This window comes from Lepidochelys kempii, chromosome 5, assembly GCF_965140265.1.
Source record: "Lepidochelys kempii isolate rLepKem1 chromosome 5, rLepKem1.hap2, whole genome shotgun sequence".
NCBI lineage: Eukaryota > Metazoa > Chordata > Testudines > Cheloniidae > Lepidochelys > Lepidochelys kempii.
Genome location: NC_133260.1, coordinates 24,973,527 through 24,994,181, shown reverse-complemented (window position 1 = coordinate 24,994,181; position 20,655 = coordinate 24,973,527). Strand labels below are relative to the sequence as shown.

Sequence of the window (20,655 nt, the reverse complement as noted above, 5' to 3'; positions counted from 1 at the left end):
ATGATTTTGTTCTGGTTGATTTAAACAGTTGAAAGCCTGAATTAAGTAAGGGAACATATGTTAAAACTAAATTCAATTCCATTCTGAGACACTGCAGAACAGAACCATGAAATGCTTGCCAATGAAAAGAGCATGTGATTGAAGTGCACTACTTAAAATCACATCTTACAAAAATAGATTCACCTGGTATAGAAAACATCACTGTTTTCCCCCCTCTTACCCTCTGGCTGTTCCTTTTGCTAGTTTTATTTTTACACACTTGAAGCCTGCAGCAACACATCTCAGGATGACTAGCTAGGGCTCCCTCCCTTCATTTAATTCCTCTGTCCAGTTATAGCATTGAGGCTTCTTAAAGCACATGCCTAGCATCTGCTGGTGTGAAATTGTTTTCTTGCATGGGAGTAGTTTGCCACTCTTAGACTAGGCTGGTATTACCATTGTTACAACTAGTTTGGTACCTGTTACTTTTTCTAGGATTACTTTTTAAAAAAATGCAGGGATTGGTGTTCGTGTCATTGCACATCAATTAGTCTGTGCCTCCCCCTGTAATTTCAAACTTTCTTCTTTTCTCCCCTCAGACATTTAGAGTTAAACCTCCAATGTGCATTACTAAACAAGATGCAGCCTTTGCAGTGGAAGTATTTCATGCTGCATTAATGAGACACTTGGAAAGAACAGCTGCAAAATAGACTATGAACAATGTTTCTCCTTACTAGGATGTTTGGTAACAGTTGAGAATCACCCTCCAAGCCCTGAAATATTGCTTTAACTACAGCTGGCAAGAAACTTAAAGTATGAAGAGAAGATTGATATAATTTTCCTGAACATGTAACTCTTATGAGTTTAAATAATGTGAAAGATTACTGTGACTCAGTTTGCTACACATGCAAGAAGTCAGTTTTATTGCAATGTTGTGGTAAGAAAACAATACCTATTGTTAACACAAATCAAACCTCATTTTTTAAAATTAGGTAGTGTCTTCCAGCAAGTGACAGTGGCTGGTGTGCTCAGGCTGGCACTACATGAAAAGGTAGGCTGAAGGATACTGCCTTTACAATTCTATCATATCTGGGATAGTTCTTTCTTTCTGCCTGGCCGTTTTGCTCTTAATAGGTGGAATTCTGGATGTAGCTTCTACAGTGACAGAGGGAGTGCTCTGTGTAATCTTGCTACAGTGACATTTGCTTATCCTAACCAAGACTGGAGGCAGCATCACAGGACAAAATACTTTGCTCCTGAAAAACACTTGGTGGAAAACTATGCTACAGTTAGTCATAATAGGAAGTGAGGGGTAGGAGTGAAATTCCTCCAGAGTGGAGGATCTGCTGGAAGCTCTTCAAGCAGGGCCTCAGTGAAGGAAAGTTGTATGAGTAAGCTGTAACAAGAGGATGGATTTTATTTAGTAGTTTTAGAGGAAGATACTTAAATAAGGGTATAATCATTCATCAGTGGGTTCTAGTCTCCTGCCCACTCTCAACAGTGATCTTTTCTCCTTTGACTGATAGCCACTCACCACCTTGTGTCAGCAGCCAGGGATGGTGTTCTCTTCCTCTCTCCTGTCATCAGTAGAGATCTCATATACCTTAGATCTTTTTCCCCATTCAAGATAACTGCTGGATTGTTTAATCCTGTCTGACAATTTATACTTAATTCAGTTTACAAATGTGAGTTAATTTCTTGGTCCAATAAAAGGTATGACACTGCCCTTGTGTATTTTATTCTTTACATTTTGGCTATGTATGCAAAGTTTGGGGATAGATTAGCCCTTATCCTACAAATAGTTTTATAGTTGTGGGGCCTTAATTTGCATCACATCCTAGATAGGAACTAGGGTCCTGTAGGGAACAGTAGAGCAACTTTGTCTTAGTTTTCTAATTTTTTGTTGTTGGTATGGTGGTCTAGAATGGGCAGATGGTCAGACACAGACACCTGTCCATCCTAACTCACATTAGATGAGCTCTGTAAAATAAAAAGAACAAAGTAAGTGTTAAAATAATTTATTTCCTCCTACTGTACACTTCCATTCATACAAGTCCCACTAGGTATCTAGGATGACCAGCTTTAAAGAATATTTGTTATTTTTTCAAGATTAACAGCAAGATGAAATTCAGTCGTTAATGAAGTGTTGGTAAAAAAAATAAACAATTTTTAATACAAGATAAAAATGTTTTGCCACACTGAAATTGCTGCAGGCCCAAGAACTGCTTCCCAATTTAATTTGGATTGTAGGATTCCTGTCCTTTGGTTTTCAGAGACTTTTTTTTTCAAATATGCACCCAAAAACAGAGTTTAAAACAATCAAGAAGTCCTATCTGTTTTTACGTTTCTCTTTTTTGCTTCTGTTGTTCCCAGCACCATTTACAGCTGGTGCTTGCATTGCTTTTGCATGGCCTGTGGCCTTTAAGTGTTCAAACAGTTTATTCCGGGACTGAAATTCACAATTGCAGGTTATACAGTGGATAGGAATATCTTCATTCTGGTAAGAGAAAAAAAATACAATGCTTCATGTCAGTAGATACTATAGAAACAATAAAACAATATTTTATTGTTTTACTGGCTAAGGAAGAGTGCATATTAAACAGCAACATTTATCTTCAACAAAGAGCTAACCTCTGAAATGGATAAGCATGAATGATTCTTTCAGAAAAATGTGACCACCAACTCTTTTTGAACATCTGAAAAGTGTTTTATGGCAAATAAGCTCTATTCAGCACTCCTTATTAAGTTCCAAATAGGTTCCTAAATGAACTATGGATCTGCAAGGAAGACTAAGAATTGAAACATAGTGTCCCCTAAAACAAAACTATGCATACTAATGTGTTTGTTTAAAGTTGAGTGACAGTCGGCATTTCAGAAACAGGACTATGAGTGATGGCATTTTTTAATAAAATCAACATGTATTTCTAACTCTCCTTGTCTGTACATTTCTGTTATTAAGAATGGAAACTGCTTTGGGCAGAAGATCATCATCAGCAGGTCCTTCCAGACCTACTTACAAATTTTTTTTTTTTTTAAATCCAAATCTAGATCCATCAGCATGTGTATAATAATTAATATTAAAACTGAGCTGTTGTCACTATAGTTGTACATTGCCTAACACAATGGGGCTCCAACCTGGCTGAGGCCTCTAGGTGCGACTGAAATTCATGGAGGTTAAGTCCATTAATGGCTATTAGCCAGGGTGGGTAAGGAATGGTGTCCCTAGCCTGTTTGTCAGAGGGTGGAGATGAATGGCAGGAGAGAGATCACTAGATCATTACCTGTTAGGTTCACTCCCTCTGGGGCACCTGGCATTGGCCGCTGTCAGTAGACAGGATACTGGGTTGGATGGACCTTTGGTCTGACCCAGTGTGGCCACTCTTGTGTTCTTATGAAACAGTTTCATAGTAATGGCCTACATATGTTTAAGGAGATAGTCAGGCCATTATTTTTAAAGTAAACCTGCATTCGTGCCTAACAGGGCTAACTAGGCGGTGGGTCCCCATTGTTCCATGCAAACATATGGCAGCAGCTCATATCTTTCGTTTGACAGCTAGACAGCCACACAGAGAGAGGCCAGAAGACAGATTTAAGTTTAGCTGGATCTAGTCCAAGATCAATGTATGCAGAAGACTGTCCTAGCTGAAGCTGAAATATTTAGCTTTAAACAAAACACAGCTTTTCTCCAAAGAAAAGGTAAGTTGTATCCAATTTCCTTAGGTTTTGGTAAACAGGCATAAACAGGAAGTGTCTTATGGACAAATACATGAAAACACACAGGGAAAAGCAGCTTTTGAGAACTGGAGAAGAATGTCAGGAGCTGGAAAACTACCAAACCAAAAGACTTTTGTTTTTATGACAGTGTACTGTTTACCAGCCATTGAGAATCTGTAGTTTGAAATACTTTCCACATACCTTATCTTGAAGCTCTGAAGTTACCTTAACAGATTTTTTTGTATCCTTGGCTCTCTTTCCTTTAGGCTTAGGGATGCTGAAAAGACAAGACAGTTTAAGATTACCTTTGTCACACTGAACCAAGTTTTTCAGTGAACACATTCAGCAGGATTGATAGTTTTAAATTACTAAGGCTTTTAAATCTCATGGTCCACTGACTTCAATAGGTACTGGACTGGGACCTAAATGGGCCAAAAAGTTAATTTATTTTTTTAAAATAAAATTTGCACAAACTACCATTTAAGGCATTTTCAGTTCAGTTTTTTGGTCACCATTAATTTCTGCTTAATAAATAGTCTTTTGTGAGTGATTCACTACTTTGAGGGTTCCCTCCCACCTTGTGCAGTTATTCTAATGGAAGTGACTGCTGTAGTTAAAAGTGCATACTGTTCTCCATTCTAACCCATTTCAGACCATTGGAATGTTCTGAAACTTTTGCCTGTGGGACTGAAATATATATTCCAGGCTTGGCATTTGTCCAAAAGTGAATTTTATTGTATTCATAAGCACAAGTTCTGAGCAAAATTGGTTCAACTGTTTGAGAACAAGTTGGGGAAATAAAATGTACTTTACCCCATTACAATTCTGTTAGATATTTTTTTAATGCTGACCAGTTAAAGTGCTGAAACAGCTGGAGTTAGGCATTAGACCTGGAAGCAGCCTGCACAGAGGAGACATGCCGTTTTGAGTGTTTTGGTTTGGGCAAAAAAGCACATGCACAGGGCCTTACAGGTTTACTGGGAAAGGGAGCACTATGCAAGCAAATATACTTAACTTTGCTGTGCAATGAAAATGTAAGGAAGGTGAAGCAGCAGTTGTCGCATTCATGTCACTTCCTTAAAGCTGAAGAATAAGTGAGGTAAGGACTCCACAATGCTTAGTGCATAACTAAGGCTACATTTTAGTCATGGGTATTTTTAGTAAAACTCATGTACAGGTCACGGGCAGTAAACAAAAATTCCACTGTTCGTGACCTGTCCAGAACTTTTACTATATACCCCTGACTAAAACTTGGGCCAGGGGGTGATCTGGGGCATCACGGGTGCTGGTCCCATAGTGATGGCAGGGAGGCAGGCAGTGGCCCAGAACCCCTACATGGTAGTGGCGCATGGTCCTGGACCCCTGCTCGTGCTGGGGAGGGTTGGCGGGGCTGGCAGTCTCCCTTCCTCCCTCCACATGTCCTTGCAGCTCCAAGCAGTAGGGAAGGCCAGAAGTGCTCTGTGTGCTGCCCCTGCCACAAGCTCCGGCTATGCAGCTCCCATTGGCCGGGAACCATAGCCAATGGGAGCTGCGAGGGTGGTGCCTGTGGGCAGGGTCAGTGAGCAGATCCCACTGGCCCCTCTGCCTAGAAGCTGCAGGGACATGCCAGCAACTCCTTACCCCTCCTATACCCAAACTGCCCCAGCAGCTGCTTGATCTCAGGCAGCCCTGGAGCCAGCCATAGCGGGTGCTGCAAATGTCACACAATCTGTGACACATGTGCAGCTTTATGCATAACTTTCAACACAGCTTCACAGGAATGTCTTCCTGCTGCTAAACTGTTTGCATAAAATTTTCCATATAAGTGTCCGCACATCACAGTACTCAAAGACACGAGAACTGGCAAAAGTGGTGTTTAACTGTGCAGTATCTTGAATAAAGGGTCACTTTCCACAGTGGAAGGAGGTAAATAGCAGATCCCCCAAGGCTCTGTAATGGGACCAGTGCTGTTCAACATATTAATAAATGATCTGGAAAAGGAGGTGAATAGTGAGGTGGAAAAGGTTGCAGATGATACAAAATTACTCAAGAGAGTTAAATACAAATCTGAATGTGAAGGTTTACAAAGGGTCCTCACTAAACTGGGTGATAAAATGACAGATGAAATTCAGCATTGATAAATGCAAAGTAATGCACATTGGAAAACATAATCCCAACTTTACATACAAAATGGTGGGGTCTAAATTAGCTGTTCCACTCAAAGAGATCTTGAAGTTATCATGGATAGTTCTCTTAAAACATCTGCTCAATGTGCAGCGGCAGTCAAAAAAGCTAACAAATGTTAGGAACTGTTAGGAAACAAATGATATAGAAATATATGATGGCACTACTTCAACATGTTCAATACTGTGAGCAGTTGTGGTTACCCCATCTTAAAAAAGATGCATTAGAACTGGAAAATGTACAAAAAAGGGCAACAAAAATTATTAGGGGTATTGAACATCTTCCATATGAGGACAGATTAAGAAAACTGGGACTGTTCAGCTTCAAAAAAGAGGCAAGTAAGGGGGGATATGACAGTCTACAAAATCATGAATAGTGTGGAGAAAGTGAATAAGGAAGTCTTATTTACCCCTTCACATAATACAAGAACTAGGGGTCACCCAATATTAATAGGCAGAAGGTTTAAAACAAACAAAAGGAAGTACTTCTTCACATACAGTAGTCAACCAGGGGATTTTGTAGCCAGCAGATATTGTGAAGGCCAAAAGTATAACTGGATTAAAAAAAGAACTAGGTAAATTCATGGAGAATAGGTCCATCAATAGTTATTAGCCAAGATGGTCATGGACAAACCCTGGGTATCCCAAAGCCTCTGACTGCCAGAAGCTGGTACTGGACAAGAGGGGATCGATAACTCAATTGCCCTATTCCATTGATTCCCTCTGAAGTAACTGGCACTGGCCACCATCAGAAGACGGGATACGGGGATAGATGGACCATTGGTCTAACCCAGTGTGGCCATTCTTATGTTAAACAGTTACTACTGATGGAATATTTCATGTAAGTTACTATTTAAAATGCATAAATGTATGATTTGTACAGTTTTTCCACTAAGCTTGTTTTTTAAACATTTAAAACTTCGTTCCACTTGCTCCAGCCAAAAACTAAGACGGTAAACAGAGTTCTAATTTTACAGGAGGAGTCAAAAATGAGTACTTTAGTATAAACAAAATTGCTGCCTGTAACCAACTGCAGTGGTTCTCAACCAGGAGTACATGTACCCCCTGGGGGTACGCAGAGGTCTTTCGGGGATACATCAAGTCACCTAAATATTTGCCTAGGCAAATATTTACCACCAGGCTACATAAAAAACACTAGCAAAGTCAGTACAAACTAAAACTGCATATTTGTTTATTCTCTATATATTATACACTGAAATGTAAGTACAATATTTATATTCCAATCGATTTATTTTATAATCATATGGTAAAAATGAGAAAGTAAGCAAATTTTTCAGTAACTGTGCCATGATTCTTTTGTATTTTTATATCTGATTTTGGAAGCAAGTAGTTTTTAAGTGAGGTGAAACTTGGGGTATGCAAGCCAAATCAGATTCCTGAAAGGGGTACAGTAGTCTGGAAAGGCTGAGAACTACTGCCTTACTGTGGTGACATTTTGGATAACTATGAAGAATATCGTTATAATTAATGCCCAGAACCACTCATCAAGTTGCTACACAGTTAACAGAATGAGGTTTTTAAAGGCACAAACATGAGTTAAGTGCCTAACTCCCAGTTGTGCCCCTGCCACTTTCCCCTGTAAAGACATTATAAAATCCAGTTGTTAACAGCAAAACAAAGAAATATTATTTACAAGATTACCATGTTTGTTAACAAGGAGGTTTGTCTGGATACTGGTTGTTTATTAAGTGTGGGGTATTTATTTGCAATCTAAACCCAATGCCAAGTTAGGAACCAATTCTAATTTATACCAGTTTTACTCTGCCATAACTCAAATTCAATGGAGTAGCTTTCAGTTTATACTGGTGAGAAAATTCAGGCCTTTAAAACATGGACTATTAAATTAAAGAATGCAACGAAGTGATGCTGTTACCTTTTTGCTTCGCCTTTTGGTTCATTAACTTCATCTACAGCTTCTGCAGCACTTGCTTTTTCAGAAGCAGTATTTCTTTGGCCAACATTTTCCAATTCTTCTGTTATGCTGTCCTCCCGGTCTGCACTGTCAGCTTCTTTTTGTTCAACTGTAGCATCCACTGTAGCATCTTCATAAGTCTGTCCAAAGAAAAAATGTGTATTTATTGCTCTGAGATAATTAGTTGGCAACTGTGTGTACAGTAATTGCAGATTTAACAATTAAACAATTTGCCTCAACGAAAATCTAGCATGTCTGTTTTTACACTGATGTTTTGTGAGAGACGCAGTGAGGTGAAAAGACCTGAAGTTTTGGCTGTGACATTTTGAGAAAGAATCAGCCTGTGATGAAGAGAAGAGAGCCAAAGAGTCTTTATCAAAGGTCTAAGAGGTACAGCTCAGACTCTGCCGGAACCCATAGCACATAGCCATTAAGGCATAAAGAAGGGAGGATGGAATGATCTTGTCCCTTCCAACCCTGATATTCTAGGATTCTATACATCGAAACAGCTACATTTTTTTTTTGGTAATTTTTTTATTAGGTGATTCTATCAGGACCATTATTAAAGTTGCCTGATAAGCAACTGAAAACAAGGTTTTCTAATGGGAAGTATGACTGCCAAACTTAAGCATTCGGGCTGAAATTTTCCATGCCAGGTGTTTGCCTCAGGAAAATTTCAGCCAAAACATTGCAACTGTTACCCAGATCAACAAGGGTCAAGGAGATCTGAGGCAACCAGATAGAAGATTTTCTCAACCTTCTAAACACTGAAAGGGTAACAATTAGAATTGTGTTGGGTGGAAGTGGGGTGCTGGGAGAAGAGAGAAGGAGAATCAATACATTAGTTACTTTACTAAACTCAGACAAAGTAAACTAAAGCTACAAGAGAACCTCACTAATCTGCACTGATGTGGAAAGGCCCAGTACAGATTACTGAATTTTGTGGATTACTGAGTGCTGTTTGCAAGGTTAGTGCACAGTACTATGCTTCTCTTGGGGCCAGTGGATTAGCAGCAATTCACTTCTGGCACTCCGAACTGCCTCTCTCAATCTTAAAAATAGAAGATTATATATTGGACAATAGTTGGCCATATTGTCAGAGTTGAGTGATGGTTTTCTGAACAACACGCATCCAACAGTTTCCTGAATGGAAGGCAGCAACTTGTTCTAATTGAGAGAAAGGATGGTCCGGTGGTTAGGGCATTAGACTAGGATTTACGATATCTGAGTTCAGTTCCCTGCACTGCCACAGACTTACTGTGTAACCATGGGCAAGCCACATCGAAAACCGCAGCGCAGACAGGCTGTCTGTCAAATGGGACTAATAGCACTGCCCTACTTCACAGGGGTGTTGGCAGGATAAATGCACCGAAGATTGTGAAGTGCTCAGATACTAGAATAATGGGGGTTATACAAGTACCTAAGTTAAAACAGATATGGATTCAGAGTGTCTTTGAAATCAATGGACTCATTGAGAAATACACCAGTCGATTAGATGTAATAAATTTAACAGCTTTTCCCAGTCTCTTGAATTCCTAATTCCCTCAGTTTTTTGAGGCTACTGGAAAGCTAAATCATAAGACCACAGAAATAGCTAACCAAGTCTTACATAGTTTCCTTAGATTTTCAACAGAGCCACAGAAAGATTTTGCATAAACTCCATACCGTCATCATTTTATGTTTCTTTTTCTTCTTCTTGGAGAGTCTGTAAAGGTAAAAGTTGAATGCATTTTTAGATTCTAAAATATAATATTGGCAAAGGTCAAAACCCAATAATTCTATGCTACATTTTAAGTAATAGTGGTTCTGATCTCACTTGTATCACAAATGCAACAAGAAGTCATAGCTAGGAAAACAACACTCTCAAGAGTCCTGAAGTGAAAACAGTTTGCTGTTTTGTGCACTGTTTAGGGTATTTAGTGACATCTCTATAGCTTTCTTGCTCAAACTGAATCTGAAAACCCTGATCCTTAATGACTGGACATTCAGAAACCAGCTTAATCATAAACATAGTACAGCTTTTAAAAATATGCTATATCTTGCATAAACTAGCTTCCAATTAACTGAAGCAAACAAGTTTTCTAGGCTAGTCATAATGCCTGACAGACAATGCTGTACCTACACAACTAACACTCTGCCTGTAACAAGGTCTCCTCCTTCAAAATATTAACATCTTTGCTTTGCCTTGACATTTACTTTCTATAAAGCCAGAAGATAAGTAGTGGGAGATCATTGTCCTACAACAGTCTATTCCAATGATATAATTAAAAATCTACTTTTTTGTTGGGACTTTGGTGCAAACAGCTATTTTAACAACTCGTGCAGTACAATTAAATAAGTCCTGATGTGATCATATGCCTATCCCAGGGCCTTATTTCAGAGCCTCATAAAGACCACTATTATGTATCCTAACTTTAACAAATGCTATAGTAAGTGTAAGCAATCTATTTTTAAGGTACTTCTGTTTGGGTGTTTCTTCCATTTCTTCATCTTCTTTGGTATTCACTCCATTTTTGTCATCTGTAGATACAGAAAATTCCTCCTCCTCCTCCTCCAGCTGTTGCCGTAACAGCGCTACCATCTCTCGGTGCTTCTTTGACTTTTCATGGTTCTTCATTCTATGAAGAGCAGTAGATAATTACTAGATTCTATGAATCGTGCAATTGTTTCTCTAAGCAAATTTTGTTTCATTTACATATAAAGGTCTCTGATCAATGACAATGGTTAATTCCTTTCAGCGTTCAGAGTAGGAAATTCTAATATAAAAATACCTACTTGAATGAAAAGGGGTTGAGCCTTTCAAAGCCACCTAGAACATGTGGATGCCCAAATGCCATTACAAAGGATTAACTTTAATGGATATTGGGTGCCCAGATAACCTAGGTGAATCTGAAAGTGTCCAAGCTTTTCAAAGAAACAAAAAACTTACGCTTTCTCAGTCTTCAAGGATTTGTCACAAGCAGGGCAGTACAAGTCATCATAAAATTCAGCATCTTCAGCTTCATCACTCAGTTTATCTGAAAAGGGAAGGGGAAGGAAATTGGCTCAGTGATTCTTAGGAGATACTGAGTAATTAAAGACACAACAATGCCCATTCAAGCCCTTTAGGATTACTGAAGTGTGCAGAGTGATAAGAACTCTTTCCCTAAATAATTTGTTCCTTCCCCGCAAAACTACAAATAAGCATCTATTACTAACATGAAGATAAGTGTTCAAAAGGAGAACAGAACACTATGGGACTAAACTTTTTCCTTAAATATCTCAATTGAAGTGAGTGATGTATGCCAGCAGCAAATCCAGACTTAAGCCTTGAGGATTTAAATGCAGCAGTATGATTATGTACATACAAAAATGGAACAACTGCAAGGTCTTTTTATAGGTATCAAATCAAAGATATATTAACAGACCCTTACCATCTATTTCTTCTCTTGGCTCCTGTTCCTCTTTTTCCTCTTCATCATCAGATCCATCTCCAAATTCCTTTTCATACTGTGCTTCCATCTGCTGCAATTCTCTCTCTAGATCAGACATAGTTATCCAGCTCTGCTCTTTATATTGCTCACCAAGCCTTTAAGCAGAATACAACAACTTTTTATATTCCAGAAAATTAAGTGGTAACAGTATTTTATTTAAGGGTCATTATTTGGTCATGTTCACTTATTTAAAAAGAAGGAAACCCCCTAGCTGTCTTGTCTCAACGAAATGCAACACACACCAGTAACTACAGTTTCTTTGTAGGGACTGGAAAACTGAGCCAATACGGTCTGATTTATATAACTACTGTACAATTACTCTTCAACAGCTGTACTTCAGCTATTCAGATCTTCACTCCAATTGCCTCCTGCACTCAATTTTCAAGCTCTTTGCCCGCAGCAAGACCACCACTTGGGCTTCATTACCTTCAGTGGAAAACAAATATCCACTCTATTAAAAACATCCAAAAACAATGAAAGTGGGCCTCTGGATTTTCTGGAAAGAAGAGTGGTTAAATATTTAAGCTCCTTTCTCTGCCTCTTTCCAGATCGGCAAGGCTTTTATGCCAAGAATATATTTTGCGTTTACAGTGAGAGAATCCCAGCCCCCTGCTCCTCATTCACTCTTGAAATATAAAGAAAATATATTGCACTTAGCCCAGGGACAGTATTTCTTTCTGAGATGTGGGGAGCGAAAGACAAAAGTGAGAGAGAAAGGTCAGGAATGAAGGGCAAAAAGGCTTTTTCCCCTTCCCCAAATTTACCTTCTAGCAGTTTGAGTTTAACAGCTCATTCTTTTATGCAAGTTTGTTCCTTTCATTTAAAATGAGTATCAAAAATTTTAGTTAACGTGCAGATATTCGGCGTTGATACAAATCATCACAGGCTAATAAACGCCTCATCTTCAGAGGTATAGATTACTACCGAATGAGAAGCACCTTTCCTCTCAAGTTAAATCAACCGCTAATCAGTCCTGTACATTGTTTCCACAGCTAAAATTTACCATGTTCTAAAGTGTTCCCAAAGTTTAAGAAACAAATTGGGGTATGAAGTTTATATTGTGCGATATTCTTGGCATGATGGTAAGCTAGTTAGTAAATTTGTCATAAAACAACACTACTAAGCAGTTGGGCAAGTGTAGCTTTTAAGTGGTCTTAAAGTATAGTCCCATGCAAAGCACACTGAATTCTAGACTAGATTACTGAAAAGGTACAGGTCACACAGCCAAAGTCCAAATCCGAGGAAAATGGTTGCAAACATCAATCAAGCAGATGAAAAAAAGGCTTTTAATCACCAATGCCATGACGGATACAAAATGTCCCTCAACTGTGATACTCTGTGATAAAGGAACGACAGATCCCCTTAAAAAGTAACAGAACTCTCACCACCACCCGCTTCACTTATCCTCAGCATCCTTCTGCCAACCTGCTACCTCTGTCTTGTGGATTATCTGACATTGAAGACTTTAGCAACAATAAAATACTGATTATTAAAACTTATTTCATATTTCTTTACTACCCACAAGGTGTTGGGTACAAGGAGGACTGTCTCTGCCATGAGCAGCTCAGTCTTCAAATCTCAGACTTAAGGACAAAAGTTAGAAATGCCAACATTTACTCTTTAAAACAATGTAAGCTGCAGGTGGTAAAAATATGACTCAATATGAATCTCCCATGATTATTTCTCAGTTTCAAAAATGCTTCCTTCAATATTTACATACTTAGCTTGTTTGAGTTTTTGCTGTCTCCGGAGCTCCTCTGCTTTTCTAGCTTTTTCTGCATTCTGTTCCTCTATGAGTTTTCTGTGTGCCTGTACTCTCTTATCTCTTTTACGAATAAAAGCCACTAGCTGACGAACCAGTTCATTCCTCTCCTTTCTTGCTTTGTCTCTAGTTTTCTTGTTCTCTTTCTCCATAGCTCGTTTCTCCCAACGGTTTGATGCCTGCCGTGTGTCATACTCCTCTTTCCAAGCAAAGTTCTTTTGAGTACAGAAACTCTGCCAGTAAGCATAAAAAGGATGGACTACCTGTTGGAAAAAAGGGAATTGGCAAAAGTTGTAAGACATCATATTGAAAAAAAGCAACCAAAGACTATTTAGATTTTCATAGATATACAAAAAGAAAAGGAGGACTTGTGGCACCTTAGAGACTAACAAATTTATCTGAGCATAAGCTTTCGTGAGCTACAGCTCACTTCTCACGAAAGCTTATGCTCAGATAAATTTGTTAGTCTCTAAGGTGCCACAAGTACTCCTTTTCTTTTTGCGAATACAAACTAACACAGCTGCTACTCTGAAACCTGTCATTATGCATAGATATACAAACTCCAAAGCCAGAAGGGACCCTTATCTCATTTGACTTCCTGTATACACAACCCATATAATTTTTTCCAGAAGCTGGATTAAAGCAGGTCTTTTAGATGGATATCTAATCTCATTTTAAAGACTCCAAGTGGTGCTGAATACACCACTTCTCACGGTAAACTGTTCCATTGTTTAACTACCCTCACTGGTAGAAAATTGCATCTACGGCCCCCACTAATCAGATATCTTGTGTGTGTGCATATACCTATACACAGTGATCAAGTCACCTCTCACGTTCTCTTAACGTAAAGAGATTGAGTTTCTTAAGCTTCACATCGTAAGGCTTTCTTTTTTTTTTTTTTTTCTTTTCTCCAAACCCTGGATCATTGTTGTAGTTCTCTTTTGAACGCTCTCTGGTATTTACACACGCTTGAAACACAGACACCAACACTGGACATAGTATCCTACTACTGGCCTTACCACCACCACTATGTAGAAAAGCAAGATTATTCCCTATTCCCCTTTTTATATATCCAAGGATCACACTAGCCCTTTTAGCCTCAGCATTTCTGAGTGACTGCTGTCCAAGACGGTTTCCCACCCTGTTGGTGTAAACTGCACTCTTGTTCCCTGGTGTGTTATCTTGCATTTAGCTGAATTAAAATGTATTTTGTTTGATTGTGGACCATTTAAGTAGGTGATTCAGATGACTCCATAACAGTCATCAATCTTTATTGCTACTTATTACCCGACCAATCTGTGTCATCTTGAAATGTAACCAGCAAAGATTTCATATCTAAATTGTTGATAAAAATATTGAATAGCACTGAACCAAGAACTGATCCTTGAGGGACTCTGCTAGAAAACTGCATCACTCATTGATGTCTCCCCACTAACAAGTACATTTTGAGATCTGTCAATGAGCCAATTTTTAATCCATCTCTAATGTATGCCATTAGTTCCATATGCAAGTTTTTAAATCCAGATGTCATGCCTTAGTAAGAAATATCGAAGGGCAACAAAAATGATTAGGGGACTGGAACACATGAGTTATGAGGAGAGGCTGAGGGAGCTGGGATTGTTTAGCCTGCAGAAGAGAAGAATGAGGGGGGATTTGATAGCTGCTTTCAACTACCTGAAAGGGGGTTCCAAAGAGGATGGCTCTAGACTGTTCTCAATGGTAGCAGATGACAGAACGAGGAGTAATGGTCTCAAGTTGCAGTGGGGGAGGTTTAGATTGGATATTAGGAAAAACTTTTTCACTAAGAGGGTGGTGAAACACTGGAATGCGTTACCTAGGGAGGTGGTAGAATCTCCTTCCTTAGAGGTTTTTAAGGTCAGGCTTGACAAAGCCCTGGCTGGGATGATTTAACTGGGAATTGGTCCTGCTTTGAGCAGGGGGTTGGACTAGATGACCTTCTGGGGTCCCTTCCAACCCTGATATTCTATGATTCTATGATCTTGGATTTCTCCATGTGGAAAAAGATTTAAAATTTTACTGAAGCCGAGTTCATATGAAGTGAATTTTTAAAAGCTGCCATTGGCCTGTGATATCAGTAAGGGGGTAGGTCTTTGGCCTAAGAAGGGATAAGATGGTAGTAAAACCCCTCTTCACTGTTACAATAGTAACCAGTTAAGCATCATCCAGGTTTTCCTGTAAAGATACTACTGGCAACTCCCACTGTAACTACCACCATTAAAAAAAGTCTTTTTATCCATTTAAGGAGATGGAAAAAACAAAAAACAGAAAACCTCCCACAGTTTAAGCATCTGAAATGAAAAATCACTAAGCCTTTTATTGTGGCAATATCCAATATTCCTCTTCCCTCAAGAGAGTTATTTAAGTGGGGCTTTTCCCTATGACAGTCTTAGATGGTATTCACTGCCCTTTCTGGAGGTAGCAAGAAGAGGTTAGTTTAAATGCTCTTGAATTGTTGCTGCTGCTTTTGGAAGACCAATGCTGTTTCCTCTTTTAAGACAAAAGACTCACATGGGGAGAGAAAAAAATAGCAAATATAAAAAATATAGCTTGTCTCAGGTGCTGATTTTCACTTGCAACCGTGCTGATGGAGAAACACAGACCTAGCACATGGTCTTATTAGCCACTCTTATTAGCTAACTCATGCCAGCTTTGGGCTGTTTAAGACCTTGCTTTTAGCTGGTCTCTCCGGCCACAGGTTCACGGAAGTGTTGAGAAAGCTGGCCAAGACTGCACCTAAGTCCAACTCTCAGAAAACAGAAGGTAGAGATAGATAGGAAAGAGGAGAAATAAGGCGGAGGAGGACAGCGACAGAGGAATGGGGTGACAACAGGCACCCAAAGTTCACACTCCAGATTCACACCAGCTTTAGCCAAGGCTGCTGAAAGCGACATATCACCTGGTTCCATCTTTCTGGCCCAATCCGGTCAGAATGCCTTTCAGGATCAGGATGAAGGCCCAATAATGTCATGGTGGATCTCAAGGTCCCAGGAAATTGTTGCACTGGCAGTCAATGTTAAAAATTGTTTGCTTTAATCCATGGCTCCCACAGTTTCCATTTAGTGACCCCAGATAAACAAGGTCAAAGATGATGTGTCAACCTCATTCCATCAAAACATTTTGGTGATTCATCCATAAACATTTCCTCCCATTTCTACAATTTTCAGCTCATCATGCCAACCCATGACTTTACTCACAGCCTTGAAGGCCCCTTATCACAGTCCAGTTTGTAACAGACTATTTGTCTCCAACTTCTACTGACTTTCATAAACAATTTTCTCTAATAGTCTGTGTTAGGACTTTGATTATCTTGGGCAATTTAGAGTACATGTCTCTGAACAGGCGGCTAGAAGGTACATCAGTATACACAGTGAAAATAGTGTTACTGAAAATCGCACTTCACTGGAGTATTTTGTCCTTGTTTTCATACTAATTTTCATCGGATTTGTACAAAATATGTACAAATTACTCGACTGATTAAAAGTATAATATTTAAATTTTAAGAGGAAGTATTACAAAGAGGTAAAAGCAAGAAGGAACAGGGTAGAATATGTATTTAGGGCCAGTGCTCTTAAGTGCTTATATAGGGAGCTGATTGCCAGCTTACTGCTTTAATGCAGCATAAACATGCTAGTAGGTTCTGGGAAGAATTTTACAAAGGGAAATTTTCAGTTGTTACAGATAGTTGGCATGGCAGAATGAAAGGATCAGCCTCTGGGAGAGGAAGTGAGAAATGACAGAACAGCTGGAGTATTATGGAAATATAAAGCGGGGGTATCACCATGAAAAGCCTTAGATGGCAGGAGAGTTCAGTAGAAGTCACAATTGTTGGTTATCCACTATCTCTTGGGTATTTTATGTTATGCAGTCAGCAAGTTTTATTTTTGTTATTGTGGTTTAACAAAAAGGAAAAATTATAAAAGAGACCGTATTTTGTATTAATAAATAGTTACCACATCTTCAGGTATTCCTTGCTGTAATACATAGCATTTCAGAACACTGGCAAGGCTGGTTTCAATCAGACATCAAGAATTAAATCTATCCTTTTATTTCTTAAGTCTAGTCTACACCTTTAAATGTTACTGCTATAACTAAGCCAGTAATGGGTATGATTTTTTAACCAACATAAATATGCCAGTATAAGGAGCTTTTTTCCAGTGTATTCTATTTCACTTCACTGAACAGGAATAAATTATACTGATACAAGCACTTTTATACTGGTATAACTGCATCTACACTAGGGGTTTTGACACTTAACTATGTCAGTATAGGTACATTGGCGAAAGGTTTAAGTATACACAAGGCATTAAATAAGAGCTTTTGGTAGGGCAGGGAAGGCTTTATGTACACATTGGGCCAGATTCAACTCTCAATAAATGTCAATGGGAGCCTTTCTTCTGATTTCAAATGGAAATGGATTAAGCCCCAATTCCTAGAGATATTACGGTGTAACAAATAGTTTAGACTTCTAAACATTATATATCTTACCTTATCATAATCACTTTGAGAGTATCCAAAAGTAGGGAATTCTTCAATATCCTCCTGAGATATATATTCCATCTCTTCCTTTGCAATATTTTCAAAAACTTGACGATAGACTGCAAAGAACCCCTGAAATACACACCATTGTTACTGAGGAATTAATTGTATGCCTATGCAACTAAAGAATTAAAATGATCAACTTCAGAGAAAGATCACTATTTAAATTCTACAGTAACAGTTTTAAGTCAAAATAAAGACTTTGTATACCAAAATAAGTGATTATGCCAGGCTCTAGGAGCCCTTCCAATTTTTAAAATTTAAAAAAAAAATCATAATCAACTAATACAAATATTGGGTCCATTGTGACCCAGGCAGTTGTGTTGGACTAAGGCAGAAGAGAATTCCAAAAACAAGAACTGTCTACCAGCAGTTCCATTATTATAAATTAAGGGTGTTCCAGCTCACTGCAGCTATGGCAGTACCACAGGGAGATGGTCAATCTCTCAGGCAGGCATGTTCCAAACCATTTAGGCCTTTTTAGATCAATATCAACACCTTAAACTCCACCTGGAAGTTAAATGGCAGCAAGTGCATACCCCAGATCACTGGCATAATGCTGCTTTTTATATCCTAAAGCATTCCGACTTGTGAAACATCTCAGCATAATAGGATTGCCCAGTGAAAGCGAAGCGCCTGGGGATGTATTATATGTAAAGTGTTGTTATATAATTGTACAGCAATATTGATTAAGGGGACATTTAAAACTGACTAAATATCCAATGTATGTTTTCCTCCCCCACCCCCTTTTTTAAAGTTTACCGTAAACATTTTTCAACTTATGTTCAGTAATTTTAAGAATGGTGTATCAATGCACCAATTTACTTCCATCGCTTTTTTTTTTTTTTTAAAGTTTTAACTTGACTCAGTAGAGAATCAGTTCATTACCTCTTCATCATCACCATATCCAGAGTAACAGTTAACAGTGAAGTAGCGCAGCAGATCCAAACTATCATCTTGATACTCTCCATCAACCCCTCCTTTCAGCAGAGCTTCCCTGTGGTTATCATACCTAGCAGAAAACAGCACCAAGAACACACATAACTTAAGACAATCACAGAGATGAAAACCCAAGGTAGTGGGGGGACCTTCCAGTTGTTCATGGAATACCTATTACTTTTACTGTAACTCTTTTGGGAGAAAATTATCTAACATATTTGAATAAGATGTTTCTTAAGGATTCCAAGAACGTGAATTACAGGTTCTACAGATCTCTAAACACATTCTCCAGGCCCTCCCCACTTTTATGCTAGTGTATGCCATTTGTTTTTTTAGTACGTGAAAAAGTGGAAATAGTGCTTCCTGAAAAAGTAGCTAAACATATGAAGCAAGCAGCTCATAGTTATCCAAGGAGGGAAAAAAGGGTGCATGCAACTATAAACCTGGGACACTCATACCTGAGAGAGAACCAGAAGCAAAAGCTATTTAAAAACACAACAAATCGATCAAGGAACACAGTTTTTAAAAGGTGATTTCAAGTGTTCTTTGTTACAAGAATACAACTAATGTGTTCTGTAGCTGTAAACCTGGGACCTAACAGTTGTATACATCATTACTAGTGAGAGGAAACTCATCTGGCTGTTATCCTCTAAAATCTCAGTCCAGACTACCAACACAAGGAAATCACAAATGATTTCAATGGGAGTCCTGCCTAAAACAGGAATGCAGAATCAGGCCCTTTGTTAAATTGTCTTTTCTGCCCCACTGGCAGACAAATATTACCTACCAAGCTCTTTCTTGAGGATCACTCAGTACATCATATGCCGCTTGGATTAATTTGAACTGTTCTGCTGCTTCATCAGCATTTTCTAGATTTTTGTCTGCAATAGAAGTCATTACAATTAAACCATAAAAATCATAGCAATAGCCGGGGCTCATGTCACAAAGTAATTATTTAGGAAATCAGACAAATGAAGAAAAAAAGTCCATTCAGAAGGACAACTCAAGGCCCTTATTGGATGTATTGGGTACACCACAACTGACTAAAATACAACTGCTGATCCGGCTTCATCATTCATTAATGTTTCTCCTTCAACCATCTCTCTGCCAAATTAACAGCCACATTAAGAACAAGTCTGGAGAATTAATATTTAAGTATAACTTGAAGTGATACTGCTGCACATAAACAAACAGTTAAAGGAACAATGTCAATAAGAATTACAAAATAGTTTCAGATACTACACCTGTCTCTGAGTCTTCTTGACAACTTTTGTGGTTTTAGAATAAAGTTTTCCTATTTAAAAAGGAAGTGTACTCTTCCCTGTTACAGGCTGACATAACCATGCAAACAAGGGAAACTGACTATCCATAAAGTGACACTGAGCGCACAACGCAAACAGGAAAAATACAAAAGATATTTTGAAAAGTCATCCTATGTGCTGTCTGGAAGGAATTACTCCACAGGTCAGACTGGCAATGACCTTGGGGAGATTTTGCCTTCCTCTGCAGCATGGGACACTTGCCAATATAATCTAGATGTATCTCACTTAAACGGGGCTGGCGGGTGAGCCAGGAGACATACCCGTGAGATGGTAGCACTCCGCCGGGCGCCCCGCCCCGAACCCACATACCTGAGCGATGCCTCAAGCGGGGTGGTGGGGGGGGGGGGCAATGCGCGGCCTCAACAGCCCGGCCAGGCGATGGGAACCCCGGGCTCAGCCAATGGGACACGGGAGCCGGGCCGGGGCGCAGGGTCTGACCCCGCAGAGCCCCGCGCGGCTGCGTCCACCGCCCGCCTGCCCTAGGCCTGCCCTCTCCGAGCGGGGAACGCCGGCGCGGCTGTTCCCCGCTGTGGTGCGGGCCGGCCCGGGACGCCGGGCCCGGCGCGGGGAAAGGGGCGGCCCGGCCTGGAGGAGCGAGCCACGGCGGCCCCGAGCCCGGCGTACCTGGGTGCCAGCGCAGCGCCAGTCTCCGGTACGCCCGCTTCAGCTCCTCGTCGGAGGCGTCGCGCGCCAGCCCCAGAACCTCGTAGTGACACTTCATCGCGGCGCGCGGAACCCGAGGAGCCGCCTCGGCTCCGCGCGACGGGGACGCCGGCCGGCCTTGCCGCCGGCAGCGCACAGGGCGGGGCTGGAA

The 20,655-nt window shown here is 39.8% G+C and overlaps 2 protein-coding genes across 3 annotated transcripts in view; one reads left to right on the top strand and one right to left on the bottom strand.

Moving 5' to 3' along the window:
* Window positions 1–2,907, top strand: part of AGXT2 (alanine--glyoxylate aminotransferase 2) — a 25,917-nt gene extending 23,010 nt beyond the window's left edge. For both annotated transcript variants that reach the window (XM_073343719.1, XM_073343718.1), the window contains exon 14: window positions 579–2,907. In XM_073343719.1, coding sequence (XP_073199820.1) covers window positions 579–689 — 111 coding nt within the window. In that variant the 3' untranslated portion in view covers window positions 690–2,907. The remainder of the gene's footprint in view (window positions 1–578) is intronic.
* On the bottom strand, window positions 1,982–20,655 carry DNAJC21 (DnaJ heat shock protein family (Hsp40) member C21). The gene is made up of 12 exons (XM_073343717.1): window positions 20,466–20,655; window positions 19,307–19,400; window positions 18,469–18,592; window positions 17,530–17,652; window positions 12,982–13,286; window positions 11,202–11,356; window positions 10,718–10,805; window positions 10,248–10,406; window positions 9,454–9,493; window positions 7,750–7,928; window positions 3,895–3,970; window positions 1,982–2,476 (listed from the first exon to the last, which is right to left on the bottom strand). Exons 1-12 carry the CDS (start codon window positions 20,560–20,562, stop codon window positions 2,309–2,311), a joined length of 1,608 nt encoding a protein of 535 aa, XP_073199818.1. The 5' UTR covers window positions 20,563–20,655; the 3' UTR covers window positions 1,982–2,308.